The 18,260-nt window shown below is 39.8% G+C and overlaps 1 protein-coding gene across 5 annotated transcripts in view; it reads left to right on the top strand.

Moving 5' to 3' along the window:
* The first annotated feature begins 1,236 nt into the window (after window positions 1-1,236).
* The window catches only part of OMA1 (OMA1 zinc metallopeptidase), an 81,846-nt gene continuing 64,822 nt past the window's right edge, over window positions 1,237-18,260 (top strand). For 2 of the 5 annotated variants that reach the window (XM_088154311.1, XM_088154310.1), the window contains exons 1-6: window positions 1,237-1,757; window positions 3,839-4,358; window positions 8,843-9,071; window positions 12,592-12,765; window positions 12,860-12,967; window positions 15,249-15,377. In XM_088154311.1, the coding sequence (XP_088010437.1) occupies window positions 3,868-4,358; window positions 8,843-9,071; window positions 12,592-12,765; window positions 12,860-12,967; window positions 15,249-15,377 (1,131 nt within the window). In that variant the 5' untranslated portion in view covers window positions 1,237-1,757; window positions 3,839-3,867. Of the gene's footprint in view, window positions 1,768-3,838; window positions 4,359-8,842; window positions 9,072-12,591; window positions 12,766-12,859; window positions 12,968-15,248; window positions 15,378-18,260 lie in introns of all 5 variants that reach the window. The other 3 variants (XM_025169515.2, XM_007432810.3, XM_007432811.3) reach the window with 3 other exon arrangements.

An 18,260-nucleotide genomic window follows, 5' to 3' on the forward strand; every position in this document is an offset into this window, starting at 1 on the left:
AGGAAACTGATTTAAATATTGGTTGGATCATTGAATCAGGATTTTCTGGTGTTCATGTCCTTGTCTTTCCCCCCAAGCATTAGGCTAGGATGGGCGTTGAGCTGGGAGGATTTGGTCTGGCACCTGAGGGGAAGGGTACTCTTGTTTTTAGCCATGTTTTTATGGATTGTTGTGAGCTGCCTAGCCTCATAATAAACTGTTTCCTAGATGCCTATTTTCATTTGTAGAGGCAGGAAGTTTAAAAAAGCAATATAGTAGGGAAACACTGATCTTAAAAAGCAGTCTCCTTAGATACACATACATATTATTTCTCTCCTCCTGTTGTCTACTAGAGCTTCTACAGTTTTCTTCTCAAATTCCTCACTTTTTAAGACATTTTGATTTGAATAAGGAAGGTTATTCAACTATGGACTAGAGATTTGGGGGGGGGGGAAGCTATGATAGCTTTTTATATATTCCTTCTCTTAGGGCCACACAAAAAATGTATTATAAGCCACTCTGGAAAAACTTGCTTCTGAAGGGCAGGTAGCATGCCCAGTTTTAATATAAATGCGATAAGAGAAAGATGGAAAGTTTTCCCATTAAAATTCAGTTAAATCGTAGTTATTATTACCAGAATAAAAAGAGGTTTGCTTGTGCTACCTTGCTATTTGTTGCTTAGGAGGGGAAAAAGCACCACCATTTTGTTGTAGAAAAGGATAAAATAAAAATACTGGAATAGCAGGAAGGTCGGTATGATGGACATTCCCAGGGCTAGGCAGCTCTTGCCTGGCACTAAGTCAAGCAAGGAGGTGCAGTGACCGGCCTTGGCAGTTCCCTGGCATGCCCAAGTAGCCTAGGAGGAATCTCACCCCCTTTTGCCGCCGCCCCTCACGGGCGCCACTTGGGCACCGCGGCCTCCGACCGCGCGCCACTGCCCTCGGAAGAAGAGCGCGAGCCAAGGCGCCCTTCCCCGCGCTGCTCGTAGCGAAGTTCCACAAGCGACGCTCCGCCCTCAATCCCGGAAGGGAAGCGAAAGGGCGGCCTAGGCCTAGGGCGCAGCCAAAGTCCTTGAACGGACGGCAGAGTCAAGCCTGCCTAGCCGGCTTTGTCCTGCCCCTCTCAGGACCAGGCGGCCGGAGGGCGCGGCCGGTGGGGCCCCTGGGCGCTTAGAAAGCCGGCTCTTCCCGGATGGGTTGCAAGGAGATCCCACCCGGCGAGCGCAAGCCCCTGTCCTCTCGCCCCCCTGAGCCCCTTCGCCCGCGTCCAAGTTCTCTCGGTTTCGGGGAAGCCAGAACTTGGAGAAGGAAGAGCTGTAAAACTTTCGGCTCCTCCTACCCCGCCTGGGGCGTCTGCTCTCAGCCGTTCCCCGGCCGGACGGGTTCATTCCCTCGTTGGTGGTAGGTGCTGAGTCTGCATGAACGCGAAGCGCGGCCCGAATTCTTGCTTCCTCCCCCTCTGTGTGTCTGTGCCCCATAAAGCAGCCTTTTCCAATGAAGTGCCCCTTGGCATGTGTTGGACTACACACCCCATCATTCCCAGCAGTTCCTGTTGCTGGTTGGGGATGGTGGGTGGTATAGTCAGCACCCTTGGAGGGAACTGGATCAAAGCAGGCTAACCCATTGGACCAGATTCCCAAATGTGTTATTCCTCCTACCTTTTTTTAACCAGAGAATATTAGTTCAGCCTGATGTAGAAACAGATTCTGCAGATTTTTTGTGCACACGTTGCAAGAAAGTTGAAGAACCAGATTGCACGAAAGTTGAAGAACCAGAAAGGCAAGTGAATGTGTGTATTCGCTCTCTACAATTTGGAGGTGCATGACTTGACTCTTTGGTTGCATAACCTGTGTTGGAGGATATGTGGGTGTTTGTTCTCCACACTCAGCTTGGAATCTGAAAATGCAGATGCACAAGTTCAGGGTGATTCCTTTAATTACAGTTTCTCCCTGTTTTAAGTACTTGCACCCAGTAGTCTAGAATGCCCGTCTTCATGTTTAATATTGAGAAGGGAGATGGAAATAAGATAGGAATACCTGTTTTTAATTCCCAGTTGGTTTCATGCGTGGGTTAATGTATTGGCCTGGAGTTTGGGGGGAAAAAACCATATATTCATCTAAAGACTCTTCCCATTCTTGGGAAAAAATGAAAACAACTTGATTAGACAATGACTGATTGTCATTTGCTTGCTCTGCTAACCCTTCACCACCACCTTTTGACACTTTCATCAGGCTATATTTTCCCAGGTTTCTCAGCATTTTTGTCTGGGTTGCAAAGTGCACTTTGAATATTACCTTCTTTCTTTTAATAAGGGGGAGTGTTCTTTGAGTTATATGCAGCCTTGCTGCATTTCATTGATCTTTATAAATATCATTGTAAGGGATTCACTGAATACTATATACATTATACAGTACTTACAGTTGTGTTGCAAGATAAGTAAAATATCTCATTCCTGTAGGTGGTAAATGAGTGTTGGAGTGGAGAAACTGTAGCTTACATAGCAACTGGTTTAAGGCTCCTCTGACCAATTCAACTGGTTATTGTACTAAGCCAGAATTTCATTATCCATGATTTGTTAAGCCATCTATTGTGTCTGTCTTCACTCATTGCAGAAACTTTACAAAAACTGCAGTGGCATGATTCATTGATGAATCAAAACCACACCAACTGAGTTGTATGATTTCAGGCTTAGCACAAAATATGAACTCAAAGAAGGTATCAAATTAAGTCTTTATCTCGCTTCCTTGAAATCCCTAGTCTTTTTTTCTTTCTGTCTCATGTAACTTATTTGTCTCTTTGCTGCCCTCCATGTTCTCCCTCCCTTAACCTCTGCTCTAATTTCTCTTTCACTAGTTCTTCAGTTTTGCTTCCTGTTACCTAAGTTCTGCTTTATTTCTTAACTGTTGCCATTTTTATTGTGTTTATATCCTTTCCCAAGGGATTAGCAGTTTTGAAATACTGTAGTAAAATAATGGAACAAAATCTAAAATGACAGAGGTTGAAATCCAGTTACTTCACACCACTGTATCCCAGGGAGGGGCAGGGATGCAATTCTCCTTTCCCTTTAGCTGTTTTGTGCTCTTAAAATCTGCTTTGGATGTGTGTGCATGCGTGGGGGGCTGGAGTGGAGTTGAATAACAAAGAGCAGTTCTGCCACACCAGCAGGTGTCTATTCATGGCTGTGTTGAAAGTTACTCAAAGTTAACTCAGATCAGCTGATGATCCAACATCATGAGTTTCCTGGTTTGACCTTTTTTTGCTTCTTGGATCCCAGATTGTGTTGGACCACAACAGTACCTAACATGATCTAACCTAGAGCTACCCCTGTGGATGAAAAACCCTATGAAGCATATTGTCCAGGCTTACCTGCTAGTTCCTAGGAATGAGCCCTGGGACTAGTCCTTCTCTTTTTCACACTTCCTCTTCTGGACCATGTTAATGTTTCATTTATTTATTTATTTATTCATTCAATTTGTGTGGCTGCCCATCTCAGCAAGTGACTCTAGTTTGTTTTGATTTTGGTTTACTAGCCTTATATTAAACAGAGTCTCCAAATGGTGGAATTCTGGCTTAAGGTTGATTTATAAAGAGTCTAGATTTGGCTTGTTAACTAACATTAACTGTGGTTTGGAAACTAGTTAAAAATTAACTAGGAATTGTTTGTTCCTGCCTTCATAAATGAGGTTTATGACTCCTGAAATCACTGTCCAAACCAGGCAGTTTTTATCACATCCTTGTAGCATTTAGGGTAGGTCTCTCAATCTTATATGAATTAATTGATTTGTGTTCCTTCTTTGTATCACATGCTTACAAATTCATTCTCTCTTTTGTAACTTTATTTTTTGATTATCTTAATTTAGATATTGAAACTGAACATAACGACAGAGAGATGGCTTCCCTTGGTGGCTCAAGGAACTGTATTTTAATTCAACTGGCATCTTCAATTAATTGGGGAAAATGCATTAATCCTTATACATTTTCCAGTAAAGCTTTAAATGGACCCCAGCATCAACTGATAAAATGCCAAGCATGGAATAAAAAGAACAGCATTAGATTTTATTTGGGGAATGAAAATTCCAGAATCTATGGAAATGACATGAATAGAACCCACAGATGGCTTCCAAATCCTAAAGATATAGGAATATGTACAACTAGATGCATCTATTTTAGAAGGCCTTGTATTCTCACTCAGCAAAAGGCAAGGAGAAAAGATGTATTATTTGGAGCTACTGTGTCTCAAAAATTACAAGACATTACTATTCAGAACATCCAGATCTTCAGATGTTTTCATGGATCATCAATACTGAAAGCTGCTCCAGCTCCAATCTTACTGATGATCTTGAAGCCAGTGCAGAAGCTTTTTGCTATCATCCTTGGGAGGTAACCAATCAATATTGCCCTGGGAAAAGAGAATGTAACAGGCTTTTTTTTTAGTAGGAATAATTGTTTGTAAAGTTTGTAGTGTGTTTACAAAGGAGCATTATTGATAAAAGCTCATGGTGTGCAAGAAAATAATCTTGAGTTTCTTATAGCTCTTAAAGATACTGAAGCAGCTCATCATATGGTAGCATTCTGGTCTTGAATAAAAAAGCAGAAGAAAACACGCATTTCAGTTTCTGAGACGGAGAGAACACTATGGGTAGTCCTTGCTTACCAGCCATTTGTTCAGCAACCGTTTGAACTTTCGACAGCATTGAAAATAGAGACTTATGACCAGTCCTCAAAGTTGCGGCCATTGCAGTGTCCCCACGGTCATGTCGTCATGATTTGGGCACTTGGCAGCCGGTGCGCATGTATGTCAGTTGCAGTGTGCCATGGTTACGTGATCGCCATTTGTGACCTTAATAGCCAGCTTCTGACAAGCAAAGTCAATGAGTAAGCTGGCAGGAAGTCATAAGTTGTGGTCACATGACATTGTGCTTAACGATGTGCGGTAATCTGCTTAACGACTACATCTGGAATTGATGGAACTGATGTCGTTAGTTGGTGCAGTCATATGACATTGCCCTTAACAACCATGCCACTTAGTGACAGAGTTGCCAGTCTCTATTGTGATGGATAAGTGAAGACTACCTGTATAGGAATCTCCTGTTTGTATTCTAGCAAGAGTAACAGGCTGGTTCTTTGGCACTTTTTCCCCCAGTGCTGTGGACACTATCTCTTGGCCTAGGAAGCAGATATATGCTATAGAAGCTGGAAGGAATTAGGATTTATGCTCATTCACTTTGCTTAAGATCAGACAGTTGTTGGACCCACACCAGTGACACATACTACCTTTACTGCTAAGAATTTGAGACATGAAATCAGCTGCTTCCAGTTTGTTTTGTAGAATCAAGTTTGGATTGCCAGAAATTCCAACCAGTTCCTTTATTTGGGTTTATAGGGGCTTCTGTCTGTTAAGTTCTCATGCACAGAGTAGTCCATTATTTGTGAGTTTGGAGAAAAACACATAGAAATAATAAATGTACACCCCAGCTATTAGTTTAAAATTCCAACCAATTTGTAGTTTAAATATACAATGTGTTCAGAAAGTATTCAGACCCCCTTCACTTTTTCAAATTCATTTTTTTCTCATTAATCTACACTCAGTACCCCATAATGACAAAGTGAAAACAGAATTTTAGAAATGTCTGTAAATTTATTAAAAAGAAAAAAACTGAAATATCACATGTACTTAAGTATTCAGACCCTTTACTCAGTACTTTGTTGAAGCACCTTTGGCAGCAATTACAGCCTCGAGTCTTTTTCAGTATGACGCGGCAAGCTTTGCACACCTGGATTGGGGATTTTCTGCCATTCTTCTTTGCAAATCCTCTCAAGCTCAATCAGGTTGGATGGGGACCGTCGGTGGACAGCCATTTTCAGGTCTCTCCAGAGATGTTCAATAGAGTTCAAGTCAAGGCTCTGGTTGGGCCACTCTAGGACATTCACAGAGTTGTCCCTAAGTCATTCCTATGTTGTCTTGGATATGTGCTTAGGATCGTTGTCATGTTGGAAGGTGAACCTTTGTCCCAGTCTGAGGTCCTGAGCGCTGTGGGACAGCTTTTCATTGAGAATATCTCTGTACTTTGCTCCATTCAGCTTTCCCTCAACCTGACTAGTCTCCCAGTCCCTGCTGCTGAAAAACACCCCCACAGCATGATGCTGCCACCACCATGCTTCACTGCTGAGATGGTATTGGGCAGGTGATGAGCGGTACCTGGTTTCCTCCAGACATAACATTTAGAATTGAGGCCAAACAGTTCAATCTTGGTTTCATCAGACCAGAGAATCTTGTTCCTCACAGACTGAGAGTCCTTCAGATGCTTTTTTGCAAACTCCAAGTGGGCTTTCATGTGTTTTGCACTGAGGAGAGGCTTCCATCTAGCCACTGTGCCATAAAGACCAGATTGGTGGAGGGCTACAGTGATGGTTGTCCTTCTGGAACTTTGTCCCATCTCCACACAGGCTCTCTGGAGCTCAGACAGAGTGACCATCAGGTTCTTGGTCACCTCTCTTACTAAGGCTCTTCTCCCCCGATTGTTCAGTTTGGCTGGGCAACCAGCTCTTGGAAGAGTCCTGGTTGTGCCAGACTTCTTCCATTTGAGAATTATGGAGGCCACTGTGCTCTTGGGAACCTTCAGTGCAGCAGAAATTTTTTTGTAGTCTTCCCCAAATCTGTGCCTTGCAATAAACCTGTCTCTGAGCATTGCAGGCAGTTCCTTTGACCTCATGGCTTTTGCTCTGATACAGTATGCATTGTCAGCTGTGAGGCCTTCTATAGAGAGCTTTGTGCCTTTCCAAATCATGTCCAATCAATTTAATTTACCACAGGTGGACTCCAGTCAAGGTGTAGAAACAGCTCAGCAAGGATCAAGAGAAATAGGAGGCACCTGAGCTAAATTTCAAGTGTTGTTGCAAAGGGTCTGAATGCTTATGCCAATGTGATATTTCAGTTTTTCCTTTTTAATAAATTTACAGACATTTCTAAAATTCTGTTTTCACTTTGTCATTACTGGGTACTGAGTGTAGATTAATGAGAAAATGAATTTGAATGAATGTAGTATCAGGCTGCAGCATAACAAAATTGAAAAAAGTGAAGGGGGTCTGAATACTTTCTGAATTCACTGTAGAGTATTCTACTTTTGGTAACTGCTGTCAAAAGAGTTTATCTTGTAGACTCGGGTTACATCTTGAATTATATAGTGCTGTTTGTTTGACTGGCTCAAATACATAGTATGGTTTGTTTGGCTCAAAGTTCAGTGCAAATCTTACTCATATAATTTCTTTAGTTATGTTTAAACCATAGTTAAACATTAAACACTAGTGAAAAGTTACACAAGAAAATGTTTCTTCACATTACAGATAAGTGGTCAAATATATTTTAATATTTTATTACAAATAATATCTTAAAGTATGATAACATGTTCTATTTTGACAGTGGAGTAGTTCCTTTACCACTCCGGCCAGAGATCACCCATTTTTATGGTAAAGTTTTCGCTAGTAAAATAAGTGTTCATTTTATTCTTTAACAAAGACTCAGTGTTAACAATGATTTTACCAATTTGTAGAGCTTGTTTTGCAGTCCTTAGGTGGAATTGACAGGATATTGATTTATTGTGCTGTAGTAAGAAACAATTGTACTTTATTCATTTTTCTTTGACTTCGTAACAGCTGAGTTAACTGCTAACCTCCCATCTGGATATAATCTGTACCCAAGAGGATACCAGACACACCCCTGTGCATGTATAATGTTTCATGTAAAAAAGCCACATCCTTGCCCAATTTCTGTGGGTCTTCTATGTCATTAAAAGGATTGCCAGCATTAAAAGCATTGTCTGTAATACATACTTTAGATTGTGGTGTTCCATCAACGAAAGATGTATATCTCTGCTTCATATTAGTTACAATATGTATGAATTGAATCAACTAAACATCAAATGTTTTAGTAAAAAATAGTCCAGTATCCAGAAGCTGTTTAGAGTTACATGTGAGATTTCACTAGCCCAGTGGAATGTTTGCCACTCTCATGATGTCTCCCATCATACATACACACACACACACACACGCACACATATACACATACATATAATTTGATATGTTTTATGCGTGTGTGTGTATATAAATAAAAAACACATATTGCTGTTGAAACTTTCTTGAGAGCAGTTCATCTTGAGGCACGTAGTAAACATAACAATTTGAAAAACAAGTTTAAACTCCTCAGGGCTTCCTGAAACTAGTTGTATAGTTCTTTGGGTCTCTCCTGTATAAGATTTATATATTCACTATGAAACTAAATAAAAAGATCTCATCCTAGGAAAAGGTGGCCTGGTGCCCTCCAGGTGTTCTAAATTCAAACTCCCCAATATTTTGACAGTGACTGGAAGAGATTGAGTTGAGTTTAAAGCATCAGAAGGCTACGGTGTTATCGCTCACCCGTTAAACTACTGAAGCTTAAAAAACAGTTGTGCATATCTAAACCATATAAACCAGCGGGGGCCCTATACAAATTTGTGACTCAGGATTGGCTTGCCTTCAAATTAGTGTCTTCCATTTTTCCAGATAGTATAACAGTGTGCAACAGATTTCTCTGCTCTATCCAAGTGACAATGCTAGATCTCAAAGCTTACGGTATTATTGTGCTTTTACCTGTCATTTCAGCCTTTGGACTGCATCTTGTGTTAGTTTCACATTCAGAGTGGCAAATTAACATCAAACAAGGTAATTCTATATTCACCACTCTGCTGGTTTGGGTGCTAACACACTTGCTGTAATCTGAAGAGGGTTTTTTTTTTGCACCCGATTTTTTTTTTTTTTTTTTTTGAGCACTAATGAGAGCAATCTAGGGGCAGTTGTCTGAGAATTGTAATATTTGTGTCTTCTAGGAGCATAAGAAAATGGTGGCACACCCTTCCTCCAAACAAGAAGGAGTTATTTAAAGAATCTGTGAGAAGAAATAAATGGAAGATAGTCTTTGGACTTTCTAGCTTAGGAGTTGTATTTATCATTTTTTACTTTACTCATTTGGAGGAGACACCAATAACTGGACGCACTCGGCTTTTAGTGTTTGACAAGGATCAATTTGCAAAAGTGATGGAAATTGAGTATAACATGGTAGGTAATTATTAAGGTAAACAAAACCTTTGTTTCTTGTTCTTTCAGAATGAGCTTCCTTTTTTCTTAAAGTGGCGTAATATATGAAGTACAGGTTGAATCCATCCATTTATTATGGTATCATGTAATTCTGGTAGATTTTGACTTAGTGCTTTGGCTTTAGCTGTTACGATTTATAAAGCACGGTTTATCTTAGAATGATATGTAAACTTATAAAACCAACCATGTGATGTAAAACCAGTCATAGATGAGTGGTGTAATGCCATTTGTTCATGAGATTCTACCCCAGGAGAGCCATATGCAACACTTCGACATATGCTTGATTTTCCCATTTGCTTCTGCAATTTTGTGTCCCCTTTCTCCTTAATTGCCTATTTTGGACTTTAAACCCTTCAGCAACAACAACAACAACAACAACTTCTTCTCCCTCTCCTTCTTCCCCTCCTCCTCTGATGTCACTGAACACATCCCCTACTACACTCAAAAGCTTAAACAAATTGACAAGAAATAAAATGCAGCTCCTGGCCAAAAAAAGTTGCTGTAACTCCTACCTTAGAAATAGTCTTAGTAAACTTGATATCAGGATTTGCCTACTTCCCACTGCTGAACAAGCCAGAACATGCTTCCTTGTCATTTACTGGAGTTCAGACACGATTGGTCAGGTCCTCTCCTATGTTCAGTTTGTCAGTTTAGTCATAGCAATACAGGTGCAGCAGCTTCTTCTGCAGGGATTTTGTTGTAACCACGTTGTTGTTTAGAATTCAGAGGTAGTACACCTAGAAAAAGTTAAGTCTATTTTGCTTGGTTAGGATTTTGTGTATCAAAAGTTGATATACTTCTTATGCTCTTCAACCATTGTTTGACTTCTGGCTTGGGACAGTGCCACAGTAGTCTATTTTAGAACTTATTTTATGGGTGAATAGATGTGTCTGCAGGATCCACTGCTTTAATCAGTGAGATGAGTGGTGTATAAATTTGATTATTTGTTTATTTATTTTATTAATCAAAACAGTGAAAGCAGTGTTGCACCACTGTGATACAGGTTTCACTTCTTTGTAATATGTGTGTGAGGTTTGATATGCATCACATCAGCACAATGCTGATTTTGTCATTTTACACCCCATCGCGCCACTACCTGCTGGCGTTGCTGTTGGTGAGGCAAAAGTGAGATTCTGCAAATAAGAGGCAGTAAGGTAAGTAAACTGATAGTGTGGGTATGAGCTGATCCTCTTGCAGGATTGGCCAGTGTGTAAATTTCCAGACATTGTTATATTATAACACCCATTCTCTCTCATTAGCGCTGACTAGGAATAATGAAAATTCATTAACATCCGAAGAGACACATGCCCCTTTTCTAGTGAAAATATATCTATTTGCAGACATTCAATTGGATGTCAAAATCAGGGTTAGTAGAAATTAAAAGTATTATTTTGGTGTAAATATTTTGCTAAAATGTTCAATATCTGCAAAAAATATTTTTAGGCCTCCATGAATTAGCTCTGATTTAATTTTAATGGTGATTCCAAGAGGGTATGATATGATTGGTTCAACCTACTTGATTTGAACTGCCTTGAGATTCTGCTTGAAAACGGTTCATTCATAAAGGACTGCTTTTTTATAGAATGCTATGAAAATAGCAGGGATTGTCGACCCTTTTGAACAGACTTTGTTTTGTAGCACTGACATTTTAATATGCTCCCTGTTCCTCTTTTAAGGCAGAGATAGCAGGGATGGGGGAAGGATAGCATAGCAGCCTCCACATTCTCTAGCAAAGGGCCTAATTTATGCTAAACCAATGCAGAAATTATCCTACCTAGAAACTGTTTAAAAAAAATAAGCTCTTAATTTTCCACTTGCTTTTCTGGGATGCCAAGCTTAATGTAAGATTCACCACTGACTTGGTCTTGTGGGTGGATGTTTTGCTGTCTCTGTTCATTGGGTTTTCTAAAATGCCAGGGGAGTTGGTGTGGCTGTTTGGCAAGTTTAACCACTCCTGGGGAAGATTTCCTCATCTCTGGCTTCAGTAGAATGTCAGACTGGGCAGGACATATTGACAGAGTTTGGTCTGCTTTGGGCAAGACTTAGAAGAATAACCACTGACTCGAGCCGAGGAACTGCCGTTTTGCTGCCTCTGATCACTGAGCTTTGTAAGGTGCCAGGAGCATTGGCAAGGTTGGCTCCTACATTTCTAGCAGGACTTGGTTGTATCAGAAATTGTGGCTTGCTAGGTATGTTAAGTAGTTAGCTCTCCAAAACTGTGCTTCTGGATCTCAGTACAACAGTGAGATACAATGCCACAGAGATAGGCAGGGCAAAGAAAAAGTAACATCTGTAATTTTGTCTCCATCTGTTCATTTACCTTGGCTTACATTCAGTTACTGCCCAGAGACTTAAACTTGCCTGATCACAAAGAATTTAAAAGTAAGGTCTGACCCATGAGTGTATTGGATAAGTCAAAATGCTGAAAGCTGAATTGAGCTTCCTGTTGTGGAGGCACAGCTTCTTGCTGTTTGGGGAGAAACTGTGATGTGATACCCTTGAGGCAAGGCACCATTTTGATATGTTGCAGAAGTCAAAGGATATAGGAGGTAGTCAGAAGAAAATCATTATTTGCAGCAAGAATTCTCCCTTCTTTGGTTATCTGTCTTGGCATCCTGACTGCAGGATTTGAGTGGTGCTTATCTGCATATATGATGACTTCCTTCTGTGTGGTGGATCCTTCAATTGGTAATAGATGTGGTAGGAAGAGAAAATGAAGAGAATGGAAGGAGCAAAGAATGTTTAAAGCGTCAAAGGAGAAGATACCTTCTGAAGGCACTCACGTACAACTGTGGTTTCTCAATTTTAACATTTCCTAACGGGGTGACAGGTTTTATAATGAGAACCATTGTTCCACCTTCATTATTGAGCCAATTCAGTGGATCAGTTAGCTTAGCAGCCTCTTTGGTATAACAGTTCAGGGTGTTAAGCAGGCAGTTTGTCCAGCTGTGCTGCCAGTGATTAATTTGAAATACAGTGGATTGGGTGTGTAGGTGAATGGTAGCTACCGTTTTATGGACACTCTAAAAGGTGAGGATGTACATCTTTTTGATTTTAAGGACTGTTCTTAGGTTACGTTTGGTGGTGTCTGTGGGTGGGAGGGGCAAGGGATATACAAGTGATGTAAGCAGCATTGCAGCCTCATGAAACAAACTCTTCCCCTTTTCTATGCTTGTCATGATGAAACCTGTAACAGCATGTGAACACTACTCCTTAAGCTTTACTTTTTTTACTAAGATAAAAAATACTTCCCCATAAAAGCCCTCTATTCAAGTTCTCAAACTTTGTCTCAAGAAGATTGTAGTATGAGTTATAGTGTTTTTCTTCTGAATAGTGTTGTCTTGTGTTTGTCATACTTAAGCCTCCTCCATGGATATTCATATATAGTACAGGCCTCTGTTGCAATTTGAATCATTTGGGACAATTAATGTGTTGTGTCCTTTTTTTCCTCCCCCCACCTTTTTTTTTTTAAATATTCCAGTGGATGCTAGAATTTAAGAATAAAATGTTGCCAGAAACAGATCCCCATTACCAGGTGGTCAAGAAAGTTGTTACTCATTTAATTGAAAGCAACAAGGATGTACCAGAATTCTCTGAATTTACGTGGACTGTCCATGTGGTAGAAGAGCCTAATATTAATGCTTTTGTACTTCCAGTAAGTAATAACTGAAAAGAAAAGGCGACACATAATTAAGGGGGGGGGGACTTAATTGCTTGCATGAATGTTTATTTTATCCTTTTGCCTACAGAATGGACAAATTTTCGTTTTCACTGGTTTGCTAAGTGCGGTGTCAGATATCAATCAGCTTTCATTCATTTTGGGACATGAAATTGCTCATGCTATTCTGGGACACAATGTAAGTTTTTTTTTTAAGGAAATGTTAACATAAAAATCAGTTCCATAAGGATAAATGTAGCTGTCATAGCGGAGACCACCACTGCTGCAATGAAGTGGGATAGACTTACGCTAAGGACCTTGGATATTATTAATCATCTAGTGATTAATCACTTACAGTGGGGCAAAAAAGTATTTAGTCAGCCACCAATTGTGCAAGTTCTCCCACTTAAAAAGATGAGAAAGGCCTGTAATTTTCATCATAGGTATACCTCAACTATGAGAGACAAAATGGGGAAAAAAATCCAGAAAATCACATTGTCTGATTTTTAAAGAATTTATTTGCAAATCATAGTGGAAAATAAGTATTTGGTCAATATCAAAAGTTCATCTCAATACTTTGTTATATATCCTTTGTTGGCACTGACAGAGGTCAAACGTTTTCTGTAAGTCTTCACAAGGTTTTCACACACTGTTGCTGGTATTTTGGCCCATTCCTCCATGCAGATCTCCTCTAGAGCAATGATGTTTTGGGGCTGTCGCTGGGCAACACGGACTTTCAACTCCCTTCAAAGGTTTTCCATGGGGTTGAGATCTGGAGACTGGCTAGGCCACTCCAGGACCTTGAAATGCTTCTTACGAAGCCACTCCTTTGTTGCCTGGGCGGTGTGTTTGGGATCATTGTCATGCTGAAAGACCCAGCCACGTTTCATCTTCAATGCCCTTGCTGATGGAAGGAGGTGTTCACTCAAAATCTCATGATACATGGCCCCATTCATTCTTTCCTTTACACAGATCAGTCGTCCTGGTCCCTTCGCAGAAAAACAGCCCCAAAGCATGATGTTTCCACCCCCATGTTTCACAGTAGGTATGGTGTTCTTTGGATGCAACTCAGCATTCTCTCTCCTCCAAACACAACGAGTTGAGTTTAGACCAAAACGTTCTACTTTGGTTTCATCTGACCATATGACATTCTCCCAATCCTCTTCTGGATCATCCAAATGCTCTCTAGCAAACTTCAGACGGGCCCGGACATGTACTGGCTTAAGCAGGGGGACACATCTGGCACTGCAGGATTTGAGTCCCTGGCGGCATAGTGTGTTACTGATGGTAGCCTTTGTTACTTTGGTCCCAGCTCTCTGCAGGTCATTCACTAGGTCCCCCCATGTGGTTCTGGGATTTTTGCTCATCGTTCTTATGATCATTTTGACCCCACAGGGTGAGATCTTGCATGGAGCCCCAGATCGAGGGAGATTATCAGTGGTCTTATATGTCTTCCATTTTCTAATTATTGCTCCCACAGTTGATTTCTTCCCACCAAGCTGCTTGCCTATTGCAGATTCAGTCTTCCCAGCCTGGTGCAGGTCTACAATTTTGTTTCTGGTGTCCTTCAACAGCTTTTTGGTCTTGGCCATAGTGGAGTTTGGAGTGTGATTGTTTGAGGTTGTGGACAGGTGTCTTTTATACTGATAACAAGGTCAAACAGGTGCCATTACTACAGGTAACGAGTGGAGGACAGAGGAGCCTCTTAAAGAAGTAGTTACAGGTCTGTGAGAGCCAGACATCTTGCTTGTTTGTAGGTGACCAAATACTTATTTTCCACCATGATTTGCAAATAAATTCTTTAAAAATCAGACAATGTGATTTTCTAGATTTTTTCCCCCATTTTGTCTCTCATAGTTGAGGTATACTTATGATGAAAATTATAGGCCTCTCTCATCTTTTTAAGTGGGAGAACTTGCACAATTGGTGGCTGACTAAATACTTTTTTGCCCCACTGTAGTTCACAATAGATGGTGTGAAAAATGTTTCACATTTAAAACACTCCATTTTGAGTTTGAAGCCATTGTTGAATGTGAATTATAGACAATGTGTCTTAAAAACTGGCTTCTAGGGAGAATCGCAGAAGAGGGCAATTGTCTTCCTGCTCAATAAGCTTTCTGAATGCATCTGAGTGGCCATTGTGACATAGAATGCTGTGTTAGATGGATCATTGGCCTGATCCAGCAGAGCTTTTCTTATGTTCTTAAATGTTACACTAATTACCAGATGGTTGGTGTTTTTCTCCACTATTTTAACAAGCATGGATGAGTTGAGCCTTCTGCTACATCTTTTTTTTAGATAATTTGATAGTCTCCTTTGGGCTTTCCTTTATCTTTAAAAAAAATTATAATGTGATTGTTAATGAGGGAAAAGTACTTTAAACACTGTCCTTATAGTTTTATCTCAGTACTAAATATAGGAAAAAGTATCTATGAGAGAAAAATTAAAACAATATATTCATTTTTTTCCTTTGTTTCAAGACAGAGAAGGCAAGTCTGATGCACTTCCTGGACTTCTTTTCAGTCATTCTTCTCACCGTGATTTGGGCTATCTGTCCTCGAGACAGTTTAGCTGTGCTAAGCCAGTGGATCCAGGACAGGTTTCGAGAGGTAAGTTAATTGAGTCCTGCATTGCATCTTATATTTAAATTTGTCTAATTCCCACATTAGTTTCAAATCACTTCTATCACAAAGCTGCCAGATCCTGTTGGAAACAAGATGTTGCATACAATAGATTCAAGTTTGATCTAGGAGAGCTGTTGCATTTCTGAATGCTGGGAGAAACTGTAGATTAGCCTCTGTGAATAGCTGATATTGCAAGCCTTGTGACTTGCCTTTTCTCCATAGGATGGTGTTAAGAACTTGATCTCCCTGATTTAAGAACTAATGAGTGCACACATTAACCAGGATCCCATCTGTGATCTACTTCAGCTTACTAAGTTGGGCTACTTTGATCCATAGTGGGTCAGGGGCTTTTCTTTAGTCTGATGCAAAGCAATGCTCAGCCTCAAATGCTGCCCTTTTCACCTTTGTTCTTTGTTTCATACACACTTGTCCATTCTTTTGCCATGGCAAAGAACTGGTTTATCTGGGAACCCTACTGTTTATTTGCTAATCAGTAGGCTCATGACGTATACCTCACAAGATTGGTCAGTAATTTAAACAATGGACTAATTTGTGAAAGATACTACATTTTTGTTAGCTTCTCAACTTGGACTGATGAAAGCTGAGAGGAAATGTCTTTCTTTTATTTTCCTTGCACATTCTCTGAACCCAGAACAGTTTTCTTATTATTTTATTCTAGTAGCTATATATATTCTACTGAGTGATATAACAGTTCCCTATAATCAATAATTTAAATTCAGTTGTAGCATTCATCATCTGTCATATTAACTGTTGGAAGGATGGCATGCATTTTGTGGTTGAACTGTCTTCTCTTTTTATTTATGCTATTCCTTTAGTCCAGAACTTTGAATGCCTAGAGATCCTTCCACTTGGCTTCTTGTGGCTGGATGCTGCAAAATTCATTACTCTGAAACAAAGAAGAGAATAAATGCCCTTATTTTTTCTGTAAAACTTCTTATTACACTTGTTCTTCCTGCCAGTCAGGAATAAAATCAGAGATGTAGGAAAAGGCAGTTCAGTTGCCTAGCCTAAATCAGCTGAAGGAACTGTCAGAAGGATCAATGACACTTCAGTAGTGAGCTTTCTTCATAGTTCAAAAGATGCCAAACCCAATTTTTTGCTTGTTATATCTGGCAGTTTCTTTCTCTTCATGTTGCAGAAATGGAAAAATTGGGGGTGGCACATTTTGTTTTTTTCTAAAGGGAAATGCCAGGGAAATCTCTAGGGTTAGTGTTGGTTTTTCCTAGTTTCTATAGGTATCTGGGTGGATGTGCTGTTCTTACTCCTTAGTAAACATTTCCTGCTTTTGCGGTACTAAGAGATTGAAGCCAAAGAAGTACTTAGATCACTGTTTCTCAACCTTAGCAATTTTAAGACAAGTGGACTTCAGCTCCCAAAATTCCCCAGCCAGCATGCCGGCTGGGGAATTCTGGGAATTAAGTCCACGCGTCTTAAAATTGCTGAGGTTGAGAAACACTGATTTAGATGGTAACAGCAAAATAGTTTTGTGTCTCTTTTGCACTGCAATTGGTTCATTTCTAGTTTGAATGATCTAGTAAGAATAATTTTAGAATCTTATTTTCTTTTGCATTTCCTATGCCCCTTAAAGATCTTTCAAGATTTATGGGTTTGTTTATTAACTCAGGTTTATATGCCATACTAGTTGAAGACTCTGAGCCACTTATAAAATCAATATATACAGTAGTAGGGTTAAAAGACAGCACAAAACCAGGGATGAAAAGCAGCTAATAAAGATAACTGACCTCAGAATTATGCAGTTCATATTCAGGTCATCTTGCCTTGATATTGCTTTACAACTCCTTATTACTGTTTCATATGTTGTAATAGAGTTTTATATCTTTATATTTTAAATTGTATAAATGTATTTTAATGTTTTTATTGCTTAAGAGTATAATAATATATAAGTACATAAATAAAGCCTGTTCTCACTTTCTACAGATAACTGGGAAAATCGTGGCAAGTGGCTTAGTTATTTTCCATTCTATTATACTTATGTTTATGTTTAGATAAAATGTTTATTTTATATTTATTGTTTACAAACAGTTACAAGATAAGAACAGATTTGGCCAGGGATTGATCATGGTAGTTAGGATTTTTCACTATACCTGTAAAATGGAACCAATTATTTCTACTATAAATGGCATAAACCAAAGATTATGTATTTATGGATTTATACATTTGGCAGATTGTGGCTTTTACTTTAAGGTTTATTCTATTTATGTTACTTTTTTAAAATCTAGAAATATATCCCTAGTGTAACCCCTGTCAGTGTCAGGATGCTCAGGAAGCTCATTTGGTACCCCCCCCCCCAGTCTTATCTCTCTCGATTTTGTGTATGTGTCTGTGTGTATACTTTTGTGTTGGTCTTGACTCCTGGTAACTGCCTGAACAAGTACCTTAAGTTTTCTTGGCAACATTTTCAGAAGTGGTTTGCCATTGCCTTCTTCCTAGGGCTGAGGGTGTGTGACTGACCCAAGGTCACCCAGCTGGCTTCAGGCTCAAGGCAGGACTAAAACTCACAGTTTCCTGGTTTCTAGTCTGGTACCTTCACCACTACACCAAACTGGCTCTGATTTTTTGTTGGATTCTTTTAATTTATAGAATGCATGAGACGCTAGTGTGCTGCAAAGGAAAATGGCAACATTTAGCATTTCTTCTGTTTCCAGCAATGCTTCTGATCCCCATTGAGGACCTTATTATATTGCCTCATGCCCTCATCACCACCTGCTTAAACTACTGGAGATGTTCTACATGGGGCCGTCCTTAAAGATCACCTGAAAGTTACAATTAGTGCAAACTGCAGTGGCCCAGATGCTTATTGACAGTTGTCCGTGAGATCATATTATG

Source organism: Python bivittatus, unplaced genomic scaffold (genome assembly GCF_059951505.1).
Source record: "Python bivittatus isolate LINGU-HERP-01145 unplaced genomic scaffold, Pbiv_v1 ctg000700_np1212, whole genome shotgun sequence".
Classification (NCBI taxonomy): domain Eukaryota; kingdom Metazoa; phylum Chordata; class Lepidosauria; order Squamata; family Pythonidae; genus Python; species Python bivittatus.